The sequence below is a fragment of the Notolepis coatsorum genome (genome assembly GCF_963971535.1).
Source record: "Notolepis coatsorum genome assembly, chromosome: 1".
Classification (NCBI taxonomy): Eukaryota; Metazoa; Chordata; class Actinopteri; order Aulopiformes; family Paralepididae; genus Notolepis; species Notolepis coatsorum.
The window spans coordinates 161,996,908-162,023,067 of NC_140165.1; the positions used below are offsets into that span (position 1 = coordinate 161,996,908).

At 45.5% G+C, this 26,160-nt stretch overlaps 1 protein-coding gene across 1 annotated transcript in view; it reads right to left on the reverse strand.

Annotated features, from left to right (window-relative positions):
- Positions 1–25,629, reverse strand: part of tmem175 (transmembrane protein 175) — a 41,890-nt gene extending 16,261 nt beyond the window's left edge. The window contains exons 1-6 of the mRNA XM_084321890.1: positions 25,384–25,629; positions 25,023–25,061; positions 24,776–24,873; positions 24,543–24,594; positions 9,703–9,738; positions 4,165–4,248 (exon numbers count right to left, since the gene is read on the reverse strand). Of these exons, the coding sequence (XP_084178016.1) occupies positions 4,165–4,248; positions 9,703–9,738; positions 24,543–24,594; positions 24,776–24,873; positions 25,023–25,061; positions 25,384–25,581 (507 nt within the window). The 5' untranslated portion in view covers positions 25,582–25,629. The remainder of the gene's footprint in view (positions 1–4,164; positions 4,249–9,702; positions 9,739–24,542; positions 24,595–24,775; positions 24,874–25,022; positions 25,062–25,383) is intronic.
- Between the last annotated feature and the right edge of the window lie 531 nt (positions 25,630–26,160).

Here is a 26,160-nt window from a genome sequence, read left to right on the forward strand (position 1 = left end):
TTTCCAAACCAATATTTGGGGCATAAACAACAATAAATACCATTTTCACCTTCTCATATAACACTCTTACTTTTAAAAGACATCCCTTTACAACCTCCTCAATCTCACATGACTGCGTCAAAAATTGTCTGGAAAATAAAATCCCCACTCCACCACTAGTACTGGTGTTATGGCTTAAAACTATTTCCCCATTCCATTCCCTTTTCCAAGCCACTGTATTATCCTCAGTACTGTGTGTCTCTTGGACAAGCATCACATCAATATTTTTTAAATCCATTAGTTGATAAAGAGATGCCCTCTTTGCATCATCTCTTGCACCATTTAAATTTAGGGTACCTACTTTAAATTCTGCCATGAGAAAATATCCAAATTGCAGGACATAAAATAATAAAAGGAGACCAGATAACTTAACCATCATTGGAGATTTTTGATCTTGACTTTTGCACATGTTTCCTTAAACGATAAATCTCCTGATCAGAGAAACCTTCGTCACTCCTGTCACTGCGTTTCATTAGCCACTTAGCGGACTCAACAAACAGCTTTACATCAGGAAAAAAACTTTCCACCTTAACTGCCCTTGAGCCTTTAGTATCCTGTAGAAAACTTTTTATTCTAGTTAAAGAATACCCATCCCTCCTGTCAGCCTGAGACTGAGTGGGAGGCAGAGACTCCGCCTCATCACTGAAGTCAGAGTCTCCACTGTCACTGTCTACCTGCTGCTCAGGTTGACACTCTTTTTTTGCTTTATAGTCAGATTGACTGACCTCAGTTTTCCTTTTTTGGGAAATTTTGGTAATATCAGCATCAAATTCCATTTCCTCCTCATTTATGCTACACTCTACTTCTCCAGCAGCTGATCCAGTGCATTTGCCCAAACTGATTCTTTCTTCACCTCCGACCCCTGTCTTCTGACCTCCCACTCCTTCACCCTCCTCGACCACAGTGATCTCCTCAACAGCCTTCGCTCTTCCCCTTTTCTCCGCTTTTTTCCAATTAGAATTCACATTTAATCCTGCCTCCGCTACCAAACCTCTTTCTTCCTGCACCTGCTCACCCTGTTCTGCCCCCTCTACCAGGTCTACCCCCTCCTCCTGTTCACCCTGTTCTGCCTCCTCTACCAGGTCCACCCCCCCCTGCACCGTCTCACCTTGTCCTGTCTTCTCCACCAGGCCTCTCCTCTCCTGCACCTGCTCACCCTGTCCTGTCTTCTCCACCAGGCCCCCCCCTCCCCCTGCACCTTCTCACCTTGTCCTGTCTTCTCCACCAGCCCCCCCCCTCCCCCTGCACCTTCTCACCTTGTCCTGTCTTCTCCACCAGGCCTCTCCTCTCCTCCTGCACCTGCTTACCCTGTTCTACTCCCTCCACCAGGCCTCTCCCCCCCCCCTGCACCTTCTCACCTTGTCCTGTCTTCTCCACCAGACCTTCTCCTGTACCTTTCCTCCCAGAGGTTCTCTCTCGACCCTTGTTGGTGCTCGAGCCACTTGGACCTGCCCTGGGTGATGGCGGTGTTTGATCAGACGACCCAGGCCTCTTATTAGGACAGGACCTAATCATATGACCGTCCAGCCCACACCCAAAGCACTTCATAGTGTCTGAAGTTATATAAATAGTGTAATCAAAGTCATCCACTCTAAAATTCATGGATAAATTCAGATCACTTTTTTCATTTTTTAAAATCATGAAAACCTGTCTTCTGAAAGATAACACATGCTTTAACAGAGGGGATCTACAACCCAGAGAAATCATCTTCACTGGGGAAACTATCTGTCCGTGTCTAGCCAGTTCCCTTTCCAGGACCTCATTTCTGATGAAAGGAGGAACATTGGAAATGATTATTCTTTGTGCAGGACTCACTAGTGGAAACACGGGGGTAAAAGTGTCTTTGATTACCACACCCTGCTCCACCACCAAATTCACTTTATCTACACAATCCAGAAAAATTACAACTGCATTATTCATCCGCGATGCAGATTTCACGCTATCATGACCCACAATAGCCCCGACCGCAAGCCCGCACTCTTCTACGGTACAATTCAGTCCCGGGGAGAGCTTTATAGCGTGTCTGCGCGTCAGACGCTCCAAACTCATAGCTGCTGCGGGCGGCATACCGACCAGCAGAACTGGTGGCTGCTACTCGCTCCAAAACACACCAAACGAACAACACTGACAAAAGACAAACAAAACGTACATATATAATAGACACACAGATAGAAGATGGAAATAACTTTCAGAAAGTTTTAACTCACGCCACGCGAACCGCTCAGTCAAACTCGCCCGCTCCAACACACTCGCTCCGAAACACACGCATGCGCGCACAGACAGACAGAGAGAGAGAGAGAGAGAGAGAGAGAGAGAGAGAGAGAGAGAGAGAGAGAGAGAGAGATAGAGAGAGAGAGAGAGAGAGAGAGAGAGAGAGAGAGAGAGAGAGAAAGAGAGAGGACAGACAGACAGACAGACAGACAGACAGACAGATGGTGAATTTTAAGAATGGAAACTTGTGGTAAATTCCAAAATTCACTAACCGATTTCCACTAATTTGCCAAAAAAACGTACAAATGGTGGTGGTTTACAAAGTGTCTGGTAGAGAAAATGTATTTACCAGCCACAGCCAAAGTTCACCAATCTGACATGGACAATGTTATCCGCTTCTTCCCATCAGTGCTGCTGTGATTTAGTTGTACTAGGAGTACAACCCCAAACATAATGCAGGACCTGTCGCAGAGCTCTTTAATTGGCATGCAACGACACTCAATGTTAGCGGCACACACACACCGGAACACACACGCATGCATTGTCTGTAGGATCGCCGATGCGATACTCCTCTGCGCTTAACCCATCCCGTCCTTCCCCCCCAAGGGCAGCCGGGAGCAGACGAGGGCTGTGGCGTGAGCCACGCCTGGGGACCATCCAAGTGCTCCTGCCCATCTTCGTCACGGACGTGACAGCGTTAGCGATCTGTTGTTTTGCATGTTTCTCCATTGGGTTTCTCTTATCAGGGGGGGGGGGGGGGGGACCCTTGCGAGCATGGGGAGAACATGCAAACTCCACACAGAAAGGCCTGGGAGATACCCCACCTGGGTAACTGGCATCATGGAAACCTGGTCCCCAAGCGGGAATCGAACCCTGGACCTTCTTGCTGTGAGGCGACAGTGTTAACCACTACACCACTGTGCCGCAACATGCTGGTATCTGGATTCCTCAAAACCTTTAGTTTCAGGTGATACTTCCATCTTTGCTCTAGCTGAAGAACTGAGATTTCAGCCTCTGAAATACGTAGTCGTTTTCTCCCAATTCACCACTGCCATAGGCTCTCAGTGTATCTGGGATGTGGCCTAAACGCGCCTATTCGAATACCAACCGGTTTGTGCGTTTTGCAAATCTGATTGGCCACTGACGTTTCTGGTCATGTGACATGTGCACCAATCGTGTGACGGTAAGTTCTTTCGCCGGTTAACTAAGCTTAGGCACTCTTTCGAAGTTGGTTAAGGTTAGATTTTGTCTTCGCGCATGGCTATAGAATGCCAGCCCTGATTCCAAAACTTAACCAACTTCGAAAGAGTCGCCTAAGCTTAACCAGTGATAAACTAGGCGTTAGGTAGTTTGCTGCTGGTCGGGGCGGAAATGGGTGCGTCACGCGATTGGGCGCACATGTCACATGACCAGAAACGTCAGTGGCCAAACCGGTTGGTATTCGAATAGACGCGGCCTAAACACGTAAACCCATGAAAGTCACATTTGACTAAAATGCCACGCTAACCTCTTATGAGTCACTTGGTTTCTGAAATGTGTGTTATATAATACAGTATCTGAGAAAGAATTCCTCTTCTTTTTTAGACACTGTATCAAGGCACAAGAGAGCATTTTTTCAAAGAAATAGATGCACCTCAGATGTTAGCATGGTCAGTTTATGGCATTCAGAGCACATACTGTATGCCTGTGGCAGACGTGAATCTGCAAAAAATAACATTTATTTTCTCATTTTTGTATAAAAGGCAAGAATGACTTGAACCCACATGTCAAAAAGACTGGTATTGTGCTTTATGTAACAGTGGTATCAGTATATAGTATTAGAACATTTTTGTATGTTTTAAATTAAATGTAAAATGTCACCAATAATTTCATAGCAAATGCGACTCATCTGTTTATATTGCTGAGTCTCCGTACCTGAATGAGGCCTATCACCATGACGCAGGCACAGAACAGCAGAAGGCCCAGGATGTTGTCCGGAAAGGTTGCCATGAGAGAGAACTGCATTGGAAATGAGCACATTAAGAGAGTTGGAAGACAACACACACAGCTCTCCATTTCTCCAGTAGTGTATTAGGGCTGCCACTTTTTCACAAAATCAAGGTTGAATGAATCCAAAGTAATAAAGTAATTCAAACCTTTATGTCATCAGAGTCCTTCATTACAACCCCCCCACCCCATGCCTTTTCATAATCGCAAGTAATCCCAAAACAATTATTGTCATCAGTTTTGGGAGGTGGGGGGGGCAGACAGACAGGCAGGCACATTAACTACGAATGCACTTATTTTTACAGTCTATAGAACGAAGGTTATCCTATAACCCTAGTTATATGATTGGCGTAGCTTTTCTGCTTCGCTCTATGGGATGCACTCAGCGCCTGTGAGCATCCAATGAAAACTTCTCCCATGTACCTTCCATTTGCCCCGACCACGCCCACCTCCGGCCACTCAAAGCCCAGGTGTGCAGTCTACTTCTCCCTTCCGAGTCTGAATTTCAGCGAAACCCAGCCAAGGGTCCTCAGGGCTGCGATTAAAGCAGAAAAGCTACGCCAATCATATAACTAGGGTTATAGGATAACCTTCGTTATATTTCATTGGCTCCGCTTTTCTGCTTCGCTCTATGGGACAACGGGCGAAGCAGGGCGCGTAGCCCCGACAAATGCACCCCCTGAGGCCCCTTCACGACCATCAGAAAAACATGGGGTCGGGTATGACCCCCTCGCGCCTCCTAACGAGGAGCGGAGAGAAGGACACCAATCATACGCAGTGGGGCGCAGTTACCCCAAAACGCACAAGGTGAGTAGATCATGGGAAAAACCGCCGTCTACCCCACCATGCACCCCGCCAGCCGCCCGGCAGCGGGATGCAGAAGGGGTTCCAGCTCTAAGAGCCGCACTCCTCCTTTACAGAGGCGGGGCCCCTGGCCATGGCCGCGAGACAGAACCCTCCCGAAGGTTTCCGATGAGGACCAAAAGTCCTCACCCAGATTCATGACAGCGCCCCCCCCCCAGGGCCACCGTGCTCCCTATCTGGCAGCACATCAGACATGGCAAATGGTTTTCAAACTACCATATATATATAAATATATATACATATGCCCAAATCCATAATCCGCCGTTGTCGTGTACATAACACAAGTGGGAAGTGTGGACACACGGCATGGCCCCGCGGCACCTCACCTTGTTCAAAAACAGGTGACACGAGTTGCATGATATAGTGATTGAAAATCGCTAGGGATGCCCCGATCACGTTTTTTGCCACCGATACCGATCACCGATCGTCTTGAGTCATATCGGCCGATACCGATCAGATAGATAGTTTTTGATAAAAAAAGAATATATATATATTTAATATAAATTTTTATATATTTTTTTTATAAAATATATATATTATATAATTATACTTGTAGTTGTATTATCTGCGAGACATCGCCACCACGCAAGTCAAAATGCTCGCTATCTCCACTGTCTGTGTGTATACTCTGCTTTGGTCACATTCAGCATGCCCTCAGCAGGGTATATCTGCGGCTCTGCAGATATACCCTACTCCCTCAGCTAGCCCCGTTTGTGACTGCGATGCAAGTCGGGGCTCGAATACGCATCGAATCTATGTTATAAGACATTGATATCAGGAGCTATCTGTAGCTACTGCTAGCCGGCTAGATAACGTTAAGACAACGCCTCAGTGAACTATTTAGTTGAATGGGACATTTCATTTTGAACAGTGAGCTAACGTGAGCTAACGTAAGCTAACGTGAGCTAACGGAGGTATCATACACTAGTACTAGACTATTGCTGGAGCATTTGTTGATATCAGGAGCTATCAGTAGCTAGCCGGCTAGATACCATTAGGCAATGCCTCATCATGTATTAAACTAAAAGTGAATAGTTGACTGGGTCATTTTGTAACGGTAGCTAACGTTAGCTCACGGAGGTCCCAGTGTCCCACTAGACTAGACTAGACTAGACTAGTGTTTACATGAGTGCGGGAGGGGCTGGAGGAGGAGGAGCAGACGCCGCAGCTCTCTCCGTGTGTCTGAGACAAAACTCAGCGAGTGAGATCTCCGCTCAGAATTGGATCATGTTTTTCTATCGGTTTTGACAATCGGCGAAAATAAAGCATTATCACCGATCACCGATCGCATATTTATACTGATTATCGGCCGATAACGATCGGGGCATCCCTAAAAATCGCATCAACAGATCGCAGAATGGGTACAAAACAGCACGCCTCAATACACACAATTGTTAGGGGGATGCAGACCAAGGAAAAGACATTATATTCTTATTTACCCCAGCGTACCTCATTCACAATATATATATATATATATATATATATATATACATATATGTCCAGAAACACAATTCCCTGTCGTCGTGCTATTACATAACACGAGTGGGGAGTGTGGACCTACAAGACACATTTCAATATGAATATGTGACAGTGACGGTATATGGCCTAAACGGCCCCTCATACCATTCCCCGTCCTCATGAAACACGAGTGGGGAATGTGGACACACTGTATGGCCCCGCGCAGCACTTCACTCTGTTAAAAACAGGTGATACACGGCGCGAGCCAGCATGACATATAGATTGACATAATATCGATTGAAAATCGTATCAACAGATTGCAGAATGGGTACAAAGCAGCACGTCTCAATACACACAATTGTTAGAGGGATGCAGACCAAGGAAAAGACATTATAGTCTTATTTACCCCAGTGTACCTCATTCATAACATACCATATACATATATATATGTATACATATATGTCCAAAAACACAATTCCCCATCGTCGTGCTATTACATAACACGAGTGGAGAGTGTGGACATACGAGACACATTTCAATATGTATGACTGTATATTGCCTAAACGGCCCCTCATACCATTCCCTGTCCTCATGACATAACACGAGGGGAAAAAGCCCAGGCCGCTACTCATTAACTCATTGACCGCCAAACCCGAGATAAGTCGGGTTTCGCCGCCAACGGTTGAGCGCCATACGCGTGATATCTCGGGTTTTGATCCTTTGATATTTTTCCTTTGATCCCCGTTCTAAACACTCGGCCGGAGCTCTGTGACACAGCTGCCTACATTGGAATTGCAATGACAATCGAATCCTGCCAGGTGGCAGTATCGCCTACCTTATGAACAGGCATAAGCCAGTTTAGTGCCAGCCCCACAGCCCCCAAACAACTAGGGACTCGTTGCGAGCAGTAGTGAGCAGGACATGTTCGACAATCGCGATCGCCTAGAGCGAACTATTGGATATTATGAAAAAGACTAAATGGATTATATGGATGATGATTATGGACGATAAGGTGCGTTTCCACCAGACTATGTTGGACTATGTTGGACTCAGCACTACTGGTCAAACATAAAAAAAAACTATAATCAAACCGACCGATGAGGAAACCTATTCGGCTCTGTGGTATAGTCTGGCCCGAGCACACAATAGTAACCTGCAATGCAATGGCGAGCGAACTATTGGATATTATGAAGAAGAAGACTAAACGGATTATATGGATGATGAATATGGATGATAAGGTGCGTTTCCACCAGACTATGTTGGACTATGTTGGTCTCAGCACTACTGGTAAAACGTTAAAAAAAATCGAGTACCTCTAAAACAAAGGTAACGTCTATTTTACATGTACTTTACCGAAACTCCATCATAAAACATGCGTTTGTATGATCGCAGCGTCGGATAAATGACCTCCCCCCTCCCCGGCTTTGTGAAGAAACAAGGTCATGTGTTTACCTTTGACCTGGCAATAATATAGGTTTCAAGCGAGCAGCTGTGAGATTTGCGCATACGCTGCACAAAACACACTTTATCTCACAATCTAGAAAACCAGCCTGGATTATTTTTAAACAGGGCAATGTTTATCTTGGGATTGTGAATGAACGAGGGTATGTAACACATTTTTACATGTTGGACTATATTGTGTACTATTGTCTCCATAGCTATAATATAGAATATACAATAGCTCCGCAAAGATCGTGAAATATCGTGAAAATGGTAAAAAAAAGCTGGCGCCAGGCAGTACAGATGGGGAAAGAGCGTCGCGCTCAATGAGTTAAGAAGTGCGGTCCGCGGACACAAGGGAACACACAGCACCAAGCCAGTAGAATATAATGGTTGAGAAGACACAACAGGAAATGACGAGGGGGGGGTCCTATTCACTCGAAAGACAAAAAAAACACACCACAAGGTCAAAACAAGCACAGCACGCACCTGTTGATGTACACCTGCCGCTGGTCACGCGCCTCTTTTTCCTTGAATGAAGGCGCAGCTCCTCTGGATGGTTCACAAAACATGTCCAAACCGCCAATGTTCACACGCAGAGATGCCCGGTCAGACAGACACTGTTTCTGCTATGTCGCGTGCTGCTCCCCCTTACCTGGCGAGGGCTGGGGAACCCTCCTATTTGTCGGGGATCCCCTCTGACGCGCCTCGCCACGTCAAGCCCGCAATTAACCCTCCGTGCTGGGGTAAAAAGCATGGAAGGCAGCACGCCAGGGCTCGAAGCCTTCCACCGACAGCGCCACAGCATACCAGCAGTCCTCCGACGAGAAACTTTTCTGCTAGGAAAACGCCATAACAAGCAGCGGTCCCAAGCACTCCATTTTTCGAATGCGCCGGGGAAGTCCTGAAAAAAGGACGTCGGTGGAATAGCCTTACATCTCTCACCTAACTAACTAACCAATTTTCGTTTCAACTGCCAAAGGCCTGTGAGCCATTTGTTTAGCTGAAAACAATGAGGAAGGGAGAAGTAGACTGCACACCTGGGCTTTGAGTGGCCGGAGGTGGGCGTGGTCGGGCAAATGGAAGGTACATGTGAGAAGTTTTCATTGGACGCTCACAGGCGCTGAGTGTATCCCATAGAGCGAAGCAGAAAAGCGTAGCCAATGAAATATAACGCACTCATGTCTGGCTAAAGAACGTCACGATTGATACGATGAGACATCCTTTTATTTGACATAGCTCCTGTAGCGAGTCTTGTGCCCATGATTGATTTGATCAGTTTGGATGAACTCATGCAGCCCCAGTCCTCAGGTCCCACCTCTGCTGTGCTCAGCAGTCAATCAAGCAGCGAGGCGGAGAGGAGAAACAGATAGAAGCAGACATGCAGCGAGAGCAAGGCGGCTGCATATTAATAAAGTAATATTAAATAAATTAAATAATATGAGTCAACTTTGAATTCGATCACATCATTACAGTTCGACCAGTTAACATTTTGCCAGGTTTCATCGATCGTTCGATATTCAAAACAATAAAGTGACAGCCCTGTAGTGCTTTGAGTTTTTGTAATGTTCTTATGAACTGAATAAACTGGAAACTGTTCTAATAATGCAGCATTTCAAAATGGGAAATATGAAGGAAATGGTTGTGAGTCAGAAGGGAACAGTTCAGCAGTACAGTTCAGCAGTACAGTTCAGCAGTACTCACTGTGTACGGCAGGAAGGTTATCAACATCATGCAGGCCTGGAATACAAACAGAAAGGAGAAAACCTCTTTCACCAGAGAGACAGGGCTTAAAGGGATAGTTTGTACATTAAGTGGTATGGAATACTTGCCAGTAGTGTAATCGATGCATAAGCATTATCTTACTTACCGAGTCCGGTGGTCAGAGTTCTGGACGGGTTCTGAGTGAACCGGGAAGCTTCAGACAGGCAGCGCACGGGATCTTAATCCAGACCTCAGCATGCAAACACACGTTTTAACCATCCTCAACAGAGAATGGCGGTCCTAGCGTATTTCCAATGGTTGATACTGACGTGATGTCTTGGAACTTGCCCCAGTACACTGGGGCTAACTGCACACACTGGGGCTAACTGCACCACACTGGGGCTAACTGTATGCACTGGCTGGGGCTAACATGCACAGGGGCTAACTACACCACACTAGGGTAAACTGCACACACTGGGGCCAACTGTATGCACTGGGGTTAGTTCCAAGACATCACGCTGGTCTGAGAGAAGAATAAATTATAGGAAATGCACGAGAAACGCAGTTATATATCATACTGGTCATCGCGTCTCGCTCCTGCCATTATGAGATAACTCTTATCTCCTAGCACCTACTGTGCTCATGAACAAACAATTTGCACTCATGCACGTGACCAGGCCACGCCCCCGCGTCCTGCTATAAGACGCCGGACATGGTCACACTCTACCTTCCTCTTTTTTTGTTTCCAACATGGACGTTGCAGTGCACTCCATGAACTAGTTGTTATGAAATGCAGAGAGAAATTACACAATGTTGGGTTTTCGCCGGAGGTTCTCCAGCCCCTGGAATCTTCTCGGCACATCCTAACGGCGCATCGGACCTGTCCTGAGGTTCCCTCATCTCGTGACAGCGGATCGAGGGACGTCGCGCGGCGGCTAGCTGTCGGGCTAGGTTGCGCACAGGTAGGGTCTGCGCTGCCAGGCATTAATGCTAGCATTTGTGATACTGCTCGTTGTCCCGTGAGACAGCCAAGTTGTGTATTGGCGCGAGGGGCAGGATATTTGGGAAAACATGGTCGTCATGACTCAGTTTTGGGTGTTTTCCCAACTATCCTAGTGCGCGCGGCTAATGCTAATGCTACAATGCTGGGTCTCCGTTCTTGTTCCCCGCCGAGGGCTGTCTTTACTAAAAGGTCTTCCCTCCTCTTAACCATTCATGCTAACGGTCAATCGGTGTCTAATGTTGGGAGTTTAGCGGGGGCTTGTTTACCATTTTCATGGTTGGATGGGCTGAGGCCCAGGGCTGGTGTGCTTTTTGTGAATCTATGAATTGTGTGCAGGACTGGTGTTTTTCTTTGGTCTGCATCCCCTTAACAATTGTGTGTATGGGCTAGCCCATTCTGCAGTGTGTTAGTGGAGTTTTCGTTCATTTATTCATTTACCCCTTCATGGGTGCACACCACAGTGGAGGTTGCTGCATTCCTACTAGTGAGGCAGTGCTTCACTAGTAGTAGTCTTTTGTCTGCAGATACCACTGGTGCTCCGTGCTTGTGAAGCACGTGGCATCAGTCCTTTGCCTCTGACATGGTGGAACGGTGTCCCGCCCGGCCGACGCCATGAGGCAAGTCGGCCCGGCAGGTGGCTGGTGTTAAAGCCTATACCGCCGCGGTATAGAATTAGCAGCGACTAGCAACATTGTTCGAATTGCTGTTTTTTCTGTCGAAAATGGTGTCGGGTGGTGGGGCCTTAGGGCCAGCCGATGTTGAAACATCGCGCAAGGTTTTGAGGTTATTAACTTTTGACCTAGCCGCAAGCTATAACCGCAGGGAGGGCTAGGATGCTGTCAACGCTTGTTTAAAGTCATCTTTGGTTGGATCAGTCTCCCCTTGAGGAGGAGAGAAGGTTTTTCCCTCCTCAGGGCTCCCCTCTCCGCAGAGGGACTTTGGTCTTTCCGCAGGAGCGCGGGCGGTATTTGACCTAGGCCCCACACCACGCAGCCAGAGGTGAGGGCGCGGCCTCGCCAGCGGCTGTGGCGAGGCCCCAAACCAGCGCCCATGTTTCCCCTGCCTGAGGTACCCTGGACACAAAGAAAACAGGTGATCGCAAGGCCGACAGCCTTGGCGGCCGAGGGATCGGCTACAGATGAGCACGCCCTAAAAAACCGTCGCCGTCTAGCTGTGTCTCCGGTCACCCCCCACCCCCCACCCCCCCCCCCCCCCCCATGTTGACCGTCTCCCACCTGTTAGACGCTGTCAGGTGGGGGCCTGGTTCACCTCCATAGACCTGTAGGATGCGTATTCACATCCCGATCTTCCATCCTAGGGCTTACCTACGCTTCCTTTGCAGGGCTTAGCGTACGGGTACCAGAGGCTGCCGTTCGGCTACTCTCTGGCTCCCAGCATCTTCACCAAGTGTGTGAAGACCGCGCTGGGGCCTCTGCGTCGTCAGGGGTTACGAATTCTGCCCTGGACGACGTTCTGGTCCTTGGCCGGTCAGGGTAGATCGCCAGGTCTCATACCAGGCAGGTGGTGCCTCACCAGCCTGGGTTTTGCTGTAGACTGGAAGTAGAGTTCTCCTCTTCCCAGTCAACGGGTGGAGTACTTGGGCTTTTTCTAAGCTCAAGGTCTATATGGGCATCCCTCTCGGAGCGGCGGCGAGTGGTTGGGTTCTCGGCGCGCTCGGGAGGTTCCGTCCTAGGATGGTTACGGCGCTGTCCGTGATGCGCCTGCTGCTGGGGTCCCTCTTGGCCTCCTCTTCATGAGGAGGATGCAGAGGTGGTTTTTTCCAGTATGAAAATGGACCCGGTGTGAGACATATGGAAGCGGCTGAAGGTTCCCATGTCAGTACTGGGGGACCTCGTCTTCTGGGGAGGGTCTGCTGCCCGGTCTGCGCTACATTCAATGTGTTGGGATTGAAGGCAGTCCTTCTGGTCCTCAAACGGCTCGACCACCTTGTGGTGGGCAAGCGTGTTTTGGTCAGGACGGACAACACAACGTCAGCGTCGTATATTGTCAGACGAGGAGTGCGTTCCCCCCGTCTGCACCGGGCGGCGGTCGGGCTCTGGCTCTGGCTATGGCTCCTCACGCTAATGAGTTGGAGGCGGGTTTTCACCTGTCGTGTCCTGTCCGTGCACTGGGGGTTTACCTCAGGAATCGGGCTTTCAGGGCTTCAGTTCAACTTGTTTGTTTGTTATGGTGGCCCTTGCGCGGGTGAGGCGCTGTCCAAGCAGCACCTGTCACATTGGTTGTGCGGGGCCGTTACCTTTTGCTGCACGTTGGCTGGACAAGTCCCCCCTCGGGCTGCTGCCCTGTTAGGGGGGGCCTCTGTGGAGGACATCTGTGGTGCAGCCTCCTGGTCCTCCCCGGGTCCCTTCGTTAAGTTTTCCCTCGTGGACATGACTGGGGGTTCTGTCTCCCAGGCGGTTCTGAGGTCCCGCCTTTGGTGGGCTAGCAGGGGTGTGTAGGTGTGTGCCACGGGGTGATGTGTCACACGTGGTCTCGCCTGTGCTGTGCGTTTTTCAGGAGTCTCTGGTTCCCCCTTTTTCGCACTTTGGTGGAGTTGACTGCCTCCCCCCCTTCGTTAGGACAGGCGGGTGGACGGGACTCCCCTCCTCCCTGGTAGTGGGGCTTACGGGCCCTCAGGGGGTACACTTGTCGGGTCATGCGTCCGCTCTGTCCCATATCTCATAATGGCAGGAGCGAGACGCGATGACCAGTATGATATAACGAAAGGTTATCCTATAACCTAGTTATATGAATACTGGCAGAGCGTCTCACTCTTAGCGCCCTGAGGTCCCTTGGTTGGGTTTTCAATGTTGGAAACCTTTTTTTACGAGGAAGGTAGAGTGTGACCATGTCCGGCATCTTATAGCAGGACGCGGGGGCATGGCCTGGTCACGTGCATGAGTGCAAATTGTTTGTTCATGAGCACAGTAGGTGCTAGGAGATAAGAGTTCTCATAATGGCAGGAGCGAGACGCTCTGCCAGTATTCATATAACTAGGTTATAGGATAACCTTTCGTTTTCTGTTGGTTTATATGTATGTCTGTCTGCATGTCGTGGTGTGGATTAAAACCTTTTTGTTTTGAGACCCTGCATGCTTCACTCGGACTCCGGCCAGGACTAGAAATAAATAGGGACGCACCGAATATTCGGCCACCGAAAATTATCGGCCGAAAATGGTTAAAAGGGGCACTTTCGGCCGAAAGGGTTTTAGCACCGAAAATATATCACGAATGTCAAATAACAGGGTTACGTTCGTAACCTAACGTGTTATTGTGATGACGTAATCAAAACGCGGCTACAGACATAGCATGCGCAATGTGTAACGTGAGCAGCTTGGCAGCTCTTCCTGCGTTCTACAGCCTGTGATAACTCCTCTTGTCTTGGGAGTCGCGCTGTTTCTATGTAAACTCCGCGAGCAACGCATCAAATAAATGCGTCTTTAACATGCTTTATATCCTTGCCATTACTATATGCCCGTCGCGGTTAAAAACCTTTTTAACTAACGTTAGCATTAAGCTAGCTAACAACGCTTCCATTCCTCTTTCACTAGTCTCTCTTAACACATTGGCGGCCACTGGGATGAGTCTAATACAACTCTAGACCAGGGGTTCCCAAACTTTTCAGGCCGCGACCCAAAAATAACGGGGTCAGAGAGCCGCGACCCCCACTATTATAGGAGGTAAAAAATACAAAAAATACAAAAATTCAATATATATTTTTTTTAATAAATGGAAATGTATGGTTGAAACATGCACACGTTCAAACGCACACACACTAATAAGCATTGAAGGCTTTTAACCAGGGCCGGACTGGGGAAATCATTCAGGCCAGGAAATAGTGCAAAATATAGCCCCAGTTAGGCCACTTTTTAAGCAGGGGGTCTGGGGGTCCCCCACCAGGACATTTCTTGTTACAAAGACTTCATTTCCTGCATTCTGGTGCAGGCATTTTTTTATTTGTACCCTTTAAATGCCAGTGTTTGTGATGGCATCACAAATTATTGTTAAAAAACAGGCTAGCATATGTATGATTAGCAACAACACTGATTTTGATGGATTTTCAGTTTTTTTGTAATGTCAGATTGAAAATAATACAATCTTTTATTCAACTTCAGCCCTGATCATAACACCACATATTAATTTTATAATTCTAACCCTTTAAATGCCAGTGTGTGTGATGGCATATATTTGCAATATATCAAATGCAAAGTAGATTTTTCTGGGGGGGGGTTATTACAGGCTAGCATGTGTCAATGATTAGCAACAACAGTTTTTTGTAAGGGTCCCGCCTCCACCAATCACATGCGGCTCCTTTTGTGTGTGTGTGAGAGCAAGAGAGAGAGAGAGAGAGAGAGAGAGAGAGAGAGAGAGAGAGAGAGAGAGAGAGAGAGAGAGAGATAGTTCTCCAACTTGTGTGAGTTGCAGTGATCTCCTGGTTGTTCCCCACCTAGGTTATCTAACTATTGCTCTGCTGCAACTAGAAACACTGTCCTGGCCTGCTTCTAAGTTCAGTGGCCTGACTTAAAAAAAAACATATATATCTATTTTTTTTGGGGGATTTTAAATTTTTTTTTATCATCTGGCGAGGCCCGATCGGGCTGTAATTTACGTGAAAAAGATCTTACCATGAGCCGGTTGGATCCGCCAGACCATTTCCCAGTTTTCGGTCGCCATCTGGTAGATCGATATGTCCATTGGCTGATGATAAATCCCCTTACTGCACACTGAAATCCGCGATCCAAAACGTATTCCGTGCAACAGACAATAGCGATCGCTTCATGCGAGTAGAAAACTGCATTAGAGATCAAAAAAAAAAAGACAAACTTCGGCCACAGGGAACACTGCATTATCGCGATAGCGCCCCTAAGAGGATCTGGCCGGTAATGCACTTTCTCGAATTCAAAGAGTAGGGTAAATCTGCAGTGCAGCTCGGCGACCTTGAATAGGTTATTAAAATGGAATAAAAGCCAAAACTACTTGCCACGGATATATCCGTCCTTCGGTCCTTTAACACTTTGATTGCCCTTCACGAGAATATTTGTTTTTTCTCGTATTCATATTTCATCAACCGAGTCTACCGTTGGTAAATCAGCCACCCCAGGTGCTCAGATGTGAAAAAAGCGCCCCCTATCGTCTCCCAGATGGTAATTCACCCTTTTGGATTGGACTCAATGAAAATGCATGGGGAAAAAAAACCCGGACTCCACATTTTACTTCTCACGCATGTAACCGGGGCCGATCAGCTTCATGATGGACCCTCAGCACAGCGTGTATACGCTGTTTTACAGTATACGCGTGGGATCAATAGAAGGATCGATTTTTGGAATGGTCGATCAGGAATTGGAATAATCCATTTGGATACCATCTGATCTCAGGTAAGGAATCTATTTTACCAGTATTAGGATAATCAGACCTTTTTTCACGGAGATAAGTGATATGGCTGTTTTGACTGTGCGAGTGATCAGGAAATAAGAGAATCGATTTACAGCTTGCGGCACCAGCGTGCATACGTACACATAATATACTATCGATAATCTAGCGTTTATTTGAAAAGGGATTCATAAATAGGCCAAACAATGACAACGTTCTAGAATATTACAGTACATCAGCGTTTATCATGGATTCTTTTTTTTTCTTCTTGAAAACGAGGGCTTTTCAAAATGCTATAAAACGGAAATATCCTAGCCGGAATCCCTTATAACGCTTATATTCACGGTGCTATAAAATGAGAACGTATTGATGAAAAAAAACATTTCTTTAAGCCATTTTGAACCGATAAAAAAACAATCCCCTTCGACAATGTTGACTGGAAATTAGTCATTGATAATGCAACGGGCAGATTAGACACATAGCCATAATTTAAAACATAGATTAGGCGATATTAACGTTAACATTGAAGTGGTTGCTGGGCATTCAAGGGGGTAAAAAGGAAAACACGGCCGGCTCTGAAAGTGTTAAGCATGGATTCGAAACACGGATATACGTCCTTGGGCGCCATTGTGTTAAGCTACGTCATCCCCCGCTAAGAGTCACGGGAGATGTAGTAAATACAACAGTCCTCCCATGTAGGCTAGAACGCCGTGAATTATGACTCAGTAACCACTACAGTAACATCATTAAGTCTGCTATAAGCTATTCTCCCTCTCGTGTGTGTGTGTGTGTGTCTTTATGCAGATCTTTATGCAGTTTTAAAGCACCTTGGCTTTGTTCTGAATGCACTTTGTTGTAGTTATCCTACAGAGAAAAGAAAATGCACTTGACTTTAATGCACATTTTGTTGTATGCAAAGAGAAAATGTTTAAATTGTACAATCTTTCAGCAGTCAGTCTGGAATTAATGTATGCATTCAAACGTGCTGAATAAATGTTTTATGGGCCCATAAGTGATTATTATTATTATTATAATATTATATTAATATATATTATAAAGTTTTGCCATAATCATGTATTTTGCCATAATCAGGTAGCTGAAAAAAAATACATTATATATATATTTATATTAATCATTTTCGGCATTCGGTTTTCGGCCAACTGTTTCCTATTTTCGGTATTCGGTTTCAGCCAAGAATTTCCCATTCGGTGCATCCCTAGAAATAAACTAATGGTCATGCATTGATTACACTACTATTTTATACCACTTAAGGAACATGCCAACATTTTGGGAAATTTGCTTATCGTCTTCTCCAGAACTTAAAGGAGCCATAATCCGGAAGGAAATCAATATACGTCATGCATGAGTGTAGCTGCAGCCATGTTATCCAAACGTCTTCTGTTTACTTTGTTTTTGTTTTAACACAATGGGGACGAACAACGGATATATACGTGTTTCGATTCCACCCGTTGTGGACAGAATCACGGATATATCCGTGGCAAGTTGTTTTGGCTTTTATTCCATTTTAATAACCTATTCAAGGTCGCCGAGCTGCACTGCAGATGTACCCTACTCTTTGAATTCGCCAAAGTGCAATACCGGCCAGATCCTCTTAGGGGCGCTATCGCGATAATAGAGTGTTCCCTGTGGCAGAAGTTGTCTTTTTTTTTTGGATCTCTAATGTAGTTTTCTACTCATCTGAAGCGATAGCTATTGTCTGTTGCACGGGATACGTTTTGGATTGCGGATTTCACTATGCAATAAGGGGATTTATCATCAGCCAATGGAACTATCGATCTACCAGATGGCGATCGATAACGGGGAAATGCTCGGGGGGATCCAACCGGCTCATGGTAAGATCTTTTTCACGTAAATTACAGCCCGATCGAGCCTTGTTATGATACAATACGATCGGCCTATGTGGCTACTTAGACGAACACGGTTATTGGTAATCAATAATAAGAAACGATGTCCCCCCCCCCCCCCTCCCTTTCATGCATACATGCTTGAGGATCGTGCCGATCATATGCAGTTTGAGTTTTAACTGTAGCATCTGTATAACGGAAATGCCATTGGATATAACGTTAGTAGCTATTAGCCCTGTATCCAGCCTTCCAGGAAATATCCTAGCCGGAATCCCTTATAACGCTTATATTCACGGTGCTATAAAATGAGAACGTATTGATGAAAAAAACATTTCTTTAAGCCATTTTGAAGGGACAGTTTATGGTCTTGATTGACAATGAGAATGGACAGATAGCAATACTATAAAGTATAGATTTAGCTCTACAAACAGCCCCAAGTCTGTTTACATTTGCTGGTCCTCTTGAGTGATATTAGACGCATCCCAATGGCCCCGAATGTGTTAAAGGTATGGTGAAATGGATTCACCTATGACCTTTTGTTTTATTTTTTATTGATTATGTATGTGATATATGACTTATGATTATGACTTATATGATTTATACTGAATGTTTCATATTTGTATTATTGTATATCTGCGAGGACCCCAGGAAGAATAGTCAACGCGTCGATGATGACTAATGGGGAATTGGGGATCCTAATAAACAAATATAAACAAGAAGATAGATACCAAATCCCTCTCTGTGTGTTCAGTTGGAAGCTATCCAGCTGCAAGCTAGCCTAGCTTAGCACAAATGAATGGAAGCGGATATGAACCAGCTAACCTAGCTGTTGGCCAGAAACACCTCTCCCAGAGTTTTAGCTGGTCCGTCCGTATTCCATTCAGTTGTGCTAAGCGAGGATAGCTACTGAATGCACAGAGAGGAATTTGGTATCCACCTTCTTGTCTGACTCTGGAGAAGACAGTACAGTAAGTGCATATCCCATAATGTTGGCATGTTCCTTTAACACTTTAAGGACCGTCCGCGTATATATACGTGTTTCGGTGCCATGCGTTGTGGACCAGAGCCACGTATATAGCCGTGGCAAGTTGTTATTGTTTTATTCCATATTAATAACCGTATAAACGTCCCCGAACGACTCTGGGGACCTACCCGCATATTTGATTTCGGCAACATGCAATACCGGCCAGATCCTCTTAGGGGCGCCATCGCTCCACTGCAGTATCATTGAGGGCGATTGGGGGAAAAAAAATTTACTGTCTGTGGGCGTTTCATATGAGCCTGGATCCCAAACGAACATCCTCCATCTTTGATCACGTTTGGAAGTGCAGATTTTCAGCCTGGAATAATGGGATTTATGATCAGCCAATGGACATATCGATCTACCAGATGCCGATGAATAATGGGGAAATGCTGCCGGCGATCACATGGGCTGACGGTAGGATACTATTCACCCAAATTACAGCCGGATTGGACATTGTTGTAAAACGCAAGCGACCGATCAGTGAATGTGGCTACTTGAACGCACACTGTATTGCTAATCAATAATACGAATCGGCGTCCCCCATTTCATCCATAGATGCTCTGTAATAGCCCGGATGCTAAGCAGTTTGTTTTATTTCATTCGTATATATACACAACAGAAATGGCGTTCGATATAACTTGACTAGCCTTTAGCACTATAAATAGCTTTCCATAAAAAAAACTAGACGAAAACTGCGATTAAGCTTATATTCACGGCGCTATAAAATTACAACCAACCGATGGATTTTTATTTTCTTTAAGCCATTATGAAGGCACGGTTTATGCACTCAAGTGACAATGAGAATGGACAGATAGCAATACTATAAAGTATATATATAGCTATCCAAAAGTACATCGGTTTGTTGACAAAGCTTGGTCCTCCAGCCATATATTAGATGGCAAACGCTGGTCCTTAAAGTGTTAAGGCAGTAACCGTTCTGACCATACAGTTCTTACTGTGATGTATTAGGTTCAGGTTTGAACCTCTTTGATTGCCGTTGTTATTGTGACGTCACCAGGAAGGCGACACAGACAAGTTGAACGTGACAGACGTGAGCGACATGAATGGATGCAGATACGAACGAGTCAATAAAGGAATCTTATTGAACCTCGGGTTAAGCCTCGTCAATATAACATGGTGTCAGAAGTAAAATTGGAATAAGAGGATGGCGCAGTTTCAACCTCCGATGCCATTGAGTCTGCAAGGCAATCTTGCTGAAAATTGGAGGAATTGGACACAGCGCGTCAAACTATTTAGCATCACCAGCGGCATCTCAGAAAAGTCTGAAAAAGTGCAGTGTGCGACGTTTCTTCATGTCGCCGGAGAGGAGGCGATTAAAGTATGTAATACTTTTGTCTTTACTGAAGAAGAAAAAGACAAAATAGACATACTGAAGAAGAAATTTCAGGACTATTGTGAGCCCCGGAAAAACTTGCCATATATAAGGCACATATTCTTCACACGTGCACAGAAACAGTCAGAAACAATAGATGCCTATGTCACGGATTTAAAGTATAAAGCCAATGATTGTGAATTTGGTCAGTTGAACGAATCCCTGATAAGAGACAGGATAGTGTGTGGCATAACTAATGACCAAGTAAGAGGCAGACTGTTAAGAGAAGCAGATCTGACACTAGCAAAAGCCTTGGATATTTGCCGTGCGAGTGAGATCACAACCAGTCAAGTGAAAGCACTGACAGAAGAGGTGGATGTGAACAGACTGAGAACAGTCAGGCCAAAAGACAGTAAAGTTGCAGATAGCACAGGTCATACTGAACCAGATGAGTCAAGTTGCTACAGATGTGGTTACAGACATGGAACAAGGACATGTCCGGCAATTGGACAAACATGTAAATCATGCCACAAGAGAAATCACTTTGCCAAGGTGTGTAGAGCGCAGGGCCCACCACAGCACCAATATAAAAAAAAGCTGCATGCAATTGAGCAGAGTGAGAGTGATGAGGAGGAAATGTTCATCGGCACAGTCGAAGTGGAGCAGGAAAAACACATCAGACTGATGGAGACAAAATTCAAGGAAAATCCGTGGAATGAAACAGTGAGGATAAACAGAAAAGCAGTGACTTTCAAACTGGATACAGGCGCTGACTGCAACGCCATGTCAGTGAAAACGCTGAATGAACTGGACGTTAGAGGCAGACTCAGGGTGAGCAAATGCAAACTAGTTGCTTTCTTTGGGCAAAAGATTTCACCACTGGGCAAGAGAGCACTGACATGTGAGTACAAAGGCCAAAAGCATAATATAGAGTTTGAAATTACACAGCAGGATGTACCAGCTACACTAGGCGGAGCCACTTGTGAGAAACTAGGTTTAGTAAAGAGAATGCATGACATTTCCAAGGAAAGTGACATTCTTAAGGATTATGATGATCTGTTCAGTCGACTGGGCTGCTTACCCGGTCAGCATCATATTCAAGTTGACCCCACTGTTACACCTGTAGTGCATGCTCCCAGGAGGGTCCCAGTCGCGCTCAGAGACAGGGTAGTTGAGGAACTACAGCGCATGGAGAAATTGGGGGTAATAACAAGGCAGATTGAGCCAACTGAGTGGGTTAACAGTATGGCGACTGTGGTCAAACCAAATAAACTCAGAATCTGCATGGATCCTAAGGACTTAAATGAAGCTATTAAACGGGAGAATTACCCATTGCTCACTGTGGAGGAAGTAGTTTCCCGTATGCCAAACGCCAAGTTCTTCTCAGTGTTAAGACGCTAATCTTAGGTTTTTGGCAAATAAAGCTTGACGAAGAAAGTTCAAAGCTATGCACCTTTAACACTCCCATAGGTAGGTACAGATTCTTACGTCTACCGTTTGGTATTTCATCTGCGCCAGAGGTGTTTCAAAGGGCAATAGCACAGATGATTGAAGGTCTAGAAGGTGTCGTAAACATCATAGATGACATGCTGGTATGGGGAGACACCAAGGAAGAGCACGACCACAGGGTGCTTAAACTGTTAGACAGAGCAAGGGAATACAACTTGAAACTGAACAGGAACAAGTGCGCTGTCAGGACAAGTGAAATAAGATACATAGGACACATACTCAGCGCCAGTGGGCTGAAACCAGATGGGGAGAAGGTGAGAGCAGTGACACAAATACCCCCACCACAGAACAAACAGGACCTGCTCAGGTTCAATGGTATGGTTCAATATCTCGCCAAGTTCATACCAAATCTGTCAGATGTCAGTGCACCGTTAAGGAAGCTGCTTGAAAATGACATAGAGTGGCACTGGGAGGAACCACAAAAGAGGAGTTTTGAACAAATCAAACAGCTGGTCACTAGTGCTCCAACCCTGAAGTTTTATGACGTCAACAAACCAGTGACTATGTCAGTAGATGCCAGCTCAGAAGGCCTCGGAGCGGTCCTACTACAAGATGAGCAACCTGTAGCTTTTGGGTCTAGGTCTCTCACTGACTGTCAGCGCAGGTATGCCCAGATAGAAAAAGAGCTACTTGCTATAGTCTATGGATGTGAAAAATTCCATCAGTATGTTTATGGAAAAAGCATACACGTTGAGAGCGACCACAAGCCTTTGGAGAGCATCTTTAAAAAGCCTTTACACCAAGCTCCTATGAGGCTACAGTCAATGCTGCTTAGGTTGCAAAGGTACAGCCTAAAAGTCACCTACAGGCCAGGCAAGGAACTTCATATTGCAGATGCTCTAAGTCGAGCGTTCCTGAAAGAGCAGAAAGAAGATCTATTGGAGAAAGACTTGGAAGTGAATATGATCACTCTGCAGCTGCCGATATCAGAGGAGAAACTGCACACATTCAGAACAGCAACGGCAGAAGACCCCGAAATGCAGCTACTAAAAGAAACCACACTCAAGGGATGGCCGAAAGACAGAAGTGTTGTACAAAAGGAAATTCAACCCTATTGGACATTTAAAGAAGAAATCTCACACGCAGATGGTCTGATGTTCAAGGGAGCGAAGCTCATTGTTCCGCAGCAGTTGAGACAAGAAATGATTAACAAAATCCATGAGTCACACTTAGGAATTGTTAAGTGCAAGGAAAGAGCCAGAGACATTTTATATTGGCCATGCATGTCTTCACAAATTGAGGAGATGGTATCTCAGTGTGCCATATGTAATGAGAACAGGAACAACAATCAGAGAGAACCGTTGCTCCCACACCCAGTACCAGACAGACCGTGGTCAAAAGTAGGGAGTGATCTCTTTCATTATAAGGGATCTGAGTTCCTGCTGTGTGTGGACTATTTCTCAAAGTTCCCGGAAATCACAAAACTGAGAGACACTACCAGTGGCAGTGTCATTGTCGGACTGAAATCAATATTTGCCAGACATGGCATTCCTGATGTTGTCTTCACGGATAATGGTCCTCAGTATTCCAGTGCTGAGTTCAAGGACTTTGCAGAAAGCTGGGAATTCATCCACACCACGTCGAGTCCCGGTCACGCCCAGTCAAATGGGCAAGCAGAAAGAACAGTACAGACTATCAAAAATATGCTGAAGAAATCAGAAGGAAGTAATGGCGACCCCTACATATCGCTATTGGAGTATCGCAACACACCGCTGGAAGGTGTAAGACTATCACCGGCACAGTTGCTCATGGGACGGCGGCTGAAAGGAAAACTGCCTGCCTCGACATCACTGCTCACTCCAGAAGGAACTACATACGTGCGTAGGCAGTTGAGTGACAAACAGGAGAAACAAAAATTCTACTTCGACAGGCAAACAAAAAGACTGCCTGACCTACAAGCAGGAGAAAACATCAGGGTTCAAAGAGGTGAAACATGGCAGCCGGCCGTGGTCCTGCACAAACATGACCAACCGCGTTCATATGTGGTTCGCACACCGGATGGGAGACAGTACAGGAGAAACAGAAAATACCTGAGACAAACGGAGGAGAGAACTTTTCCATCTACAAATGAACAGGATGCTTACCAGAACGGGGACTGTGACACGAGAGAAAATCTGGCAACATGCACACGTTCAGCAGAGAACACAGGTGTTGCAGACCAAACAGAGACACATGATGGACAATCTGAAACGCAGCCGTATCAGACTAGGTCTGGTAGACCAGTTAAACTACCTCTTAGATACAGAGAGTAACTGGAGTGTTTTCACATGCATGTTGTTGGAGTATTTTCATATTCAAGTTTTCGCATTAAGTGCTTTGCATTATGTCATGGTTCAAGTGGGTTTAAGTTACAGGATCCTTTAAAGTGAAAGTTGTCTGTGACTAACATTGTTATTTCATTTACAGCAGGTGGATGCTCTGAGTAAACATTTAAGTTGGGAAATGTTTGTTACGTTTGTTTTTGGGAAATAGAACGTGTTAGCAAGAGTGCAAGCTAAACAAAGGTAGAATACTAAGTTCTGTTTGAGAAAAAAAATATGTTAAAGAGAAGGATGTGATGTATTAGGTTCGGGTTTGAACCTCTTTGATTGCCGTTGTTATTGTGACGTCACCAGGAAGGCGACACAGACAAGTTGAACGTGACAGACGTGAGCGACATGAATGGATGCAGATACGAACGAGTCAATAAAGGAATCTTATTGAACCTCGGGTTAAGCCTCGTCAATATAACACTTACCAGGTTCAAAAGTGCAAGACAATCATCAATTCGTTCAATGACTTGAAATAACCTACGAAGAGAAACAAAGAATGAGTGAGAGATAAATAATAATAATAATAATAATAATAATAATAATAATAATAATAATAATAATAATAATAATAATAATAATAATAATAATAATAATGTACATGAAAAACTAACAAAACAATGCTTTCAATAAGATGTAAATATAATGACAATTAATGTACCTGATATGAGCAGCCCATGCAACAGTTACGATCAAGAATGTCATCAGGTACACGGCTATCTTGGTGGTCAGAAGAAGTTGAACGCTCTGTCTTAACTCCTAGAAGGGGGGAAACCATTGGTGATCAAGTGTAGCATTTCGCTGCCATTGTACATGTAACATGTATGTGACAAATAGGCTAACGCTTATTTTGAGTTACGGGTCGTAATACTGTAGGTAATAACTTATGTATATAACATAAGTCTTACCTCGTTATCCTCAATCTTTGTATGTGCAACAGGTAAAATCTGTAAAGAAATGACATAAAGAGTTGTATGATGATTAGCCTATGTTTTATTATCGATGTGGGACACACCCGTATCTTTGGAATTGGAACGGGGTTTTCAACGTCGGCTTGTGTCTTATGTTATGTTCTATTATCTTAATACAAATCAATATCAAATCAGTGTGTACGCCCTTATGGCAACAGGCCTCTACATCTCAACACATGTTTAGGTGCTGCTGCAGCTGGTTGGGTTCGGTTAGGTTATAATAGAACAACAGACCAAGGCTAGTCTCTAGAAAAGCGAAGTATGCTATTGTACTCATTCATATGAAACAATACCCTACCATAACGGTGGCTATGATAGAGATAAGCGCATCACTATACGCGAGTAGTCTGTGCGACGACTGCGTGCTGCTGTGTCCAGGACCATCCCTTTCCGACGGAGTGACACTCTCCATGAAAGAAGGGGTATTCGTCTTTTTCTTCTCCATCTCCTCGTCTACGTGATGTTCAATGATCTCGCTGTCCTCATTCTCCCCCATGATAGCAGCGGACCGGTCGCGTTATATGAGAGGCAGGACTCAGGAGGCCTGTCGTTCACGGTCTTCGGCTTTGTTTAGCTTTGAAATGACAGCAGAGAACCCGGAAGCAGCTTAGCTGTGGTTGGTGTGTTTTCCGCGTTATTTTTTTCCGTAGCCGCATTTCTGGCAGACGCTGTCTGATTGGCCACTGATTGATTGATTGAAAAGTTTATTAACAGATTGCAGAATGGGTACAGTACAGTACAGCTCAATACATACAATTGTTAAGGGGATGCAGACCAGAGAAAGACTTTCGTCTTGTTTACATCAGGGTCCCCCATTTTCAATTCATCATAACATATATGACATACATGACATACAGTTAGACAGTAGGCCTACTGCTACATCTATACATTTATGACATATCAGATTTGCAAATACAGTACTGTTTGTGATACAAAAGTGTCCAGAAAAAGAGTGTATATACATTTGGCGTAGAAACTGTACATTGGAGGAGGTTGGGTGGGTGAGGGCTGTACATTGGAGGTGGGGGGGGGGGGGGGGGGGGGGGGGGGGTTGGGTAGGGGACACACACACATT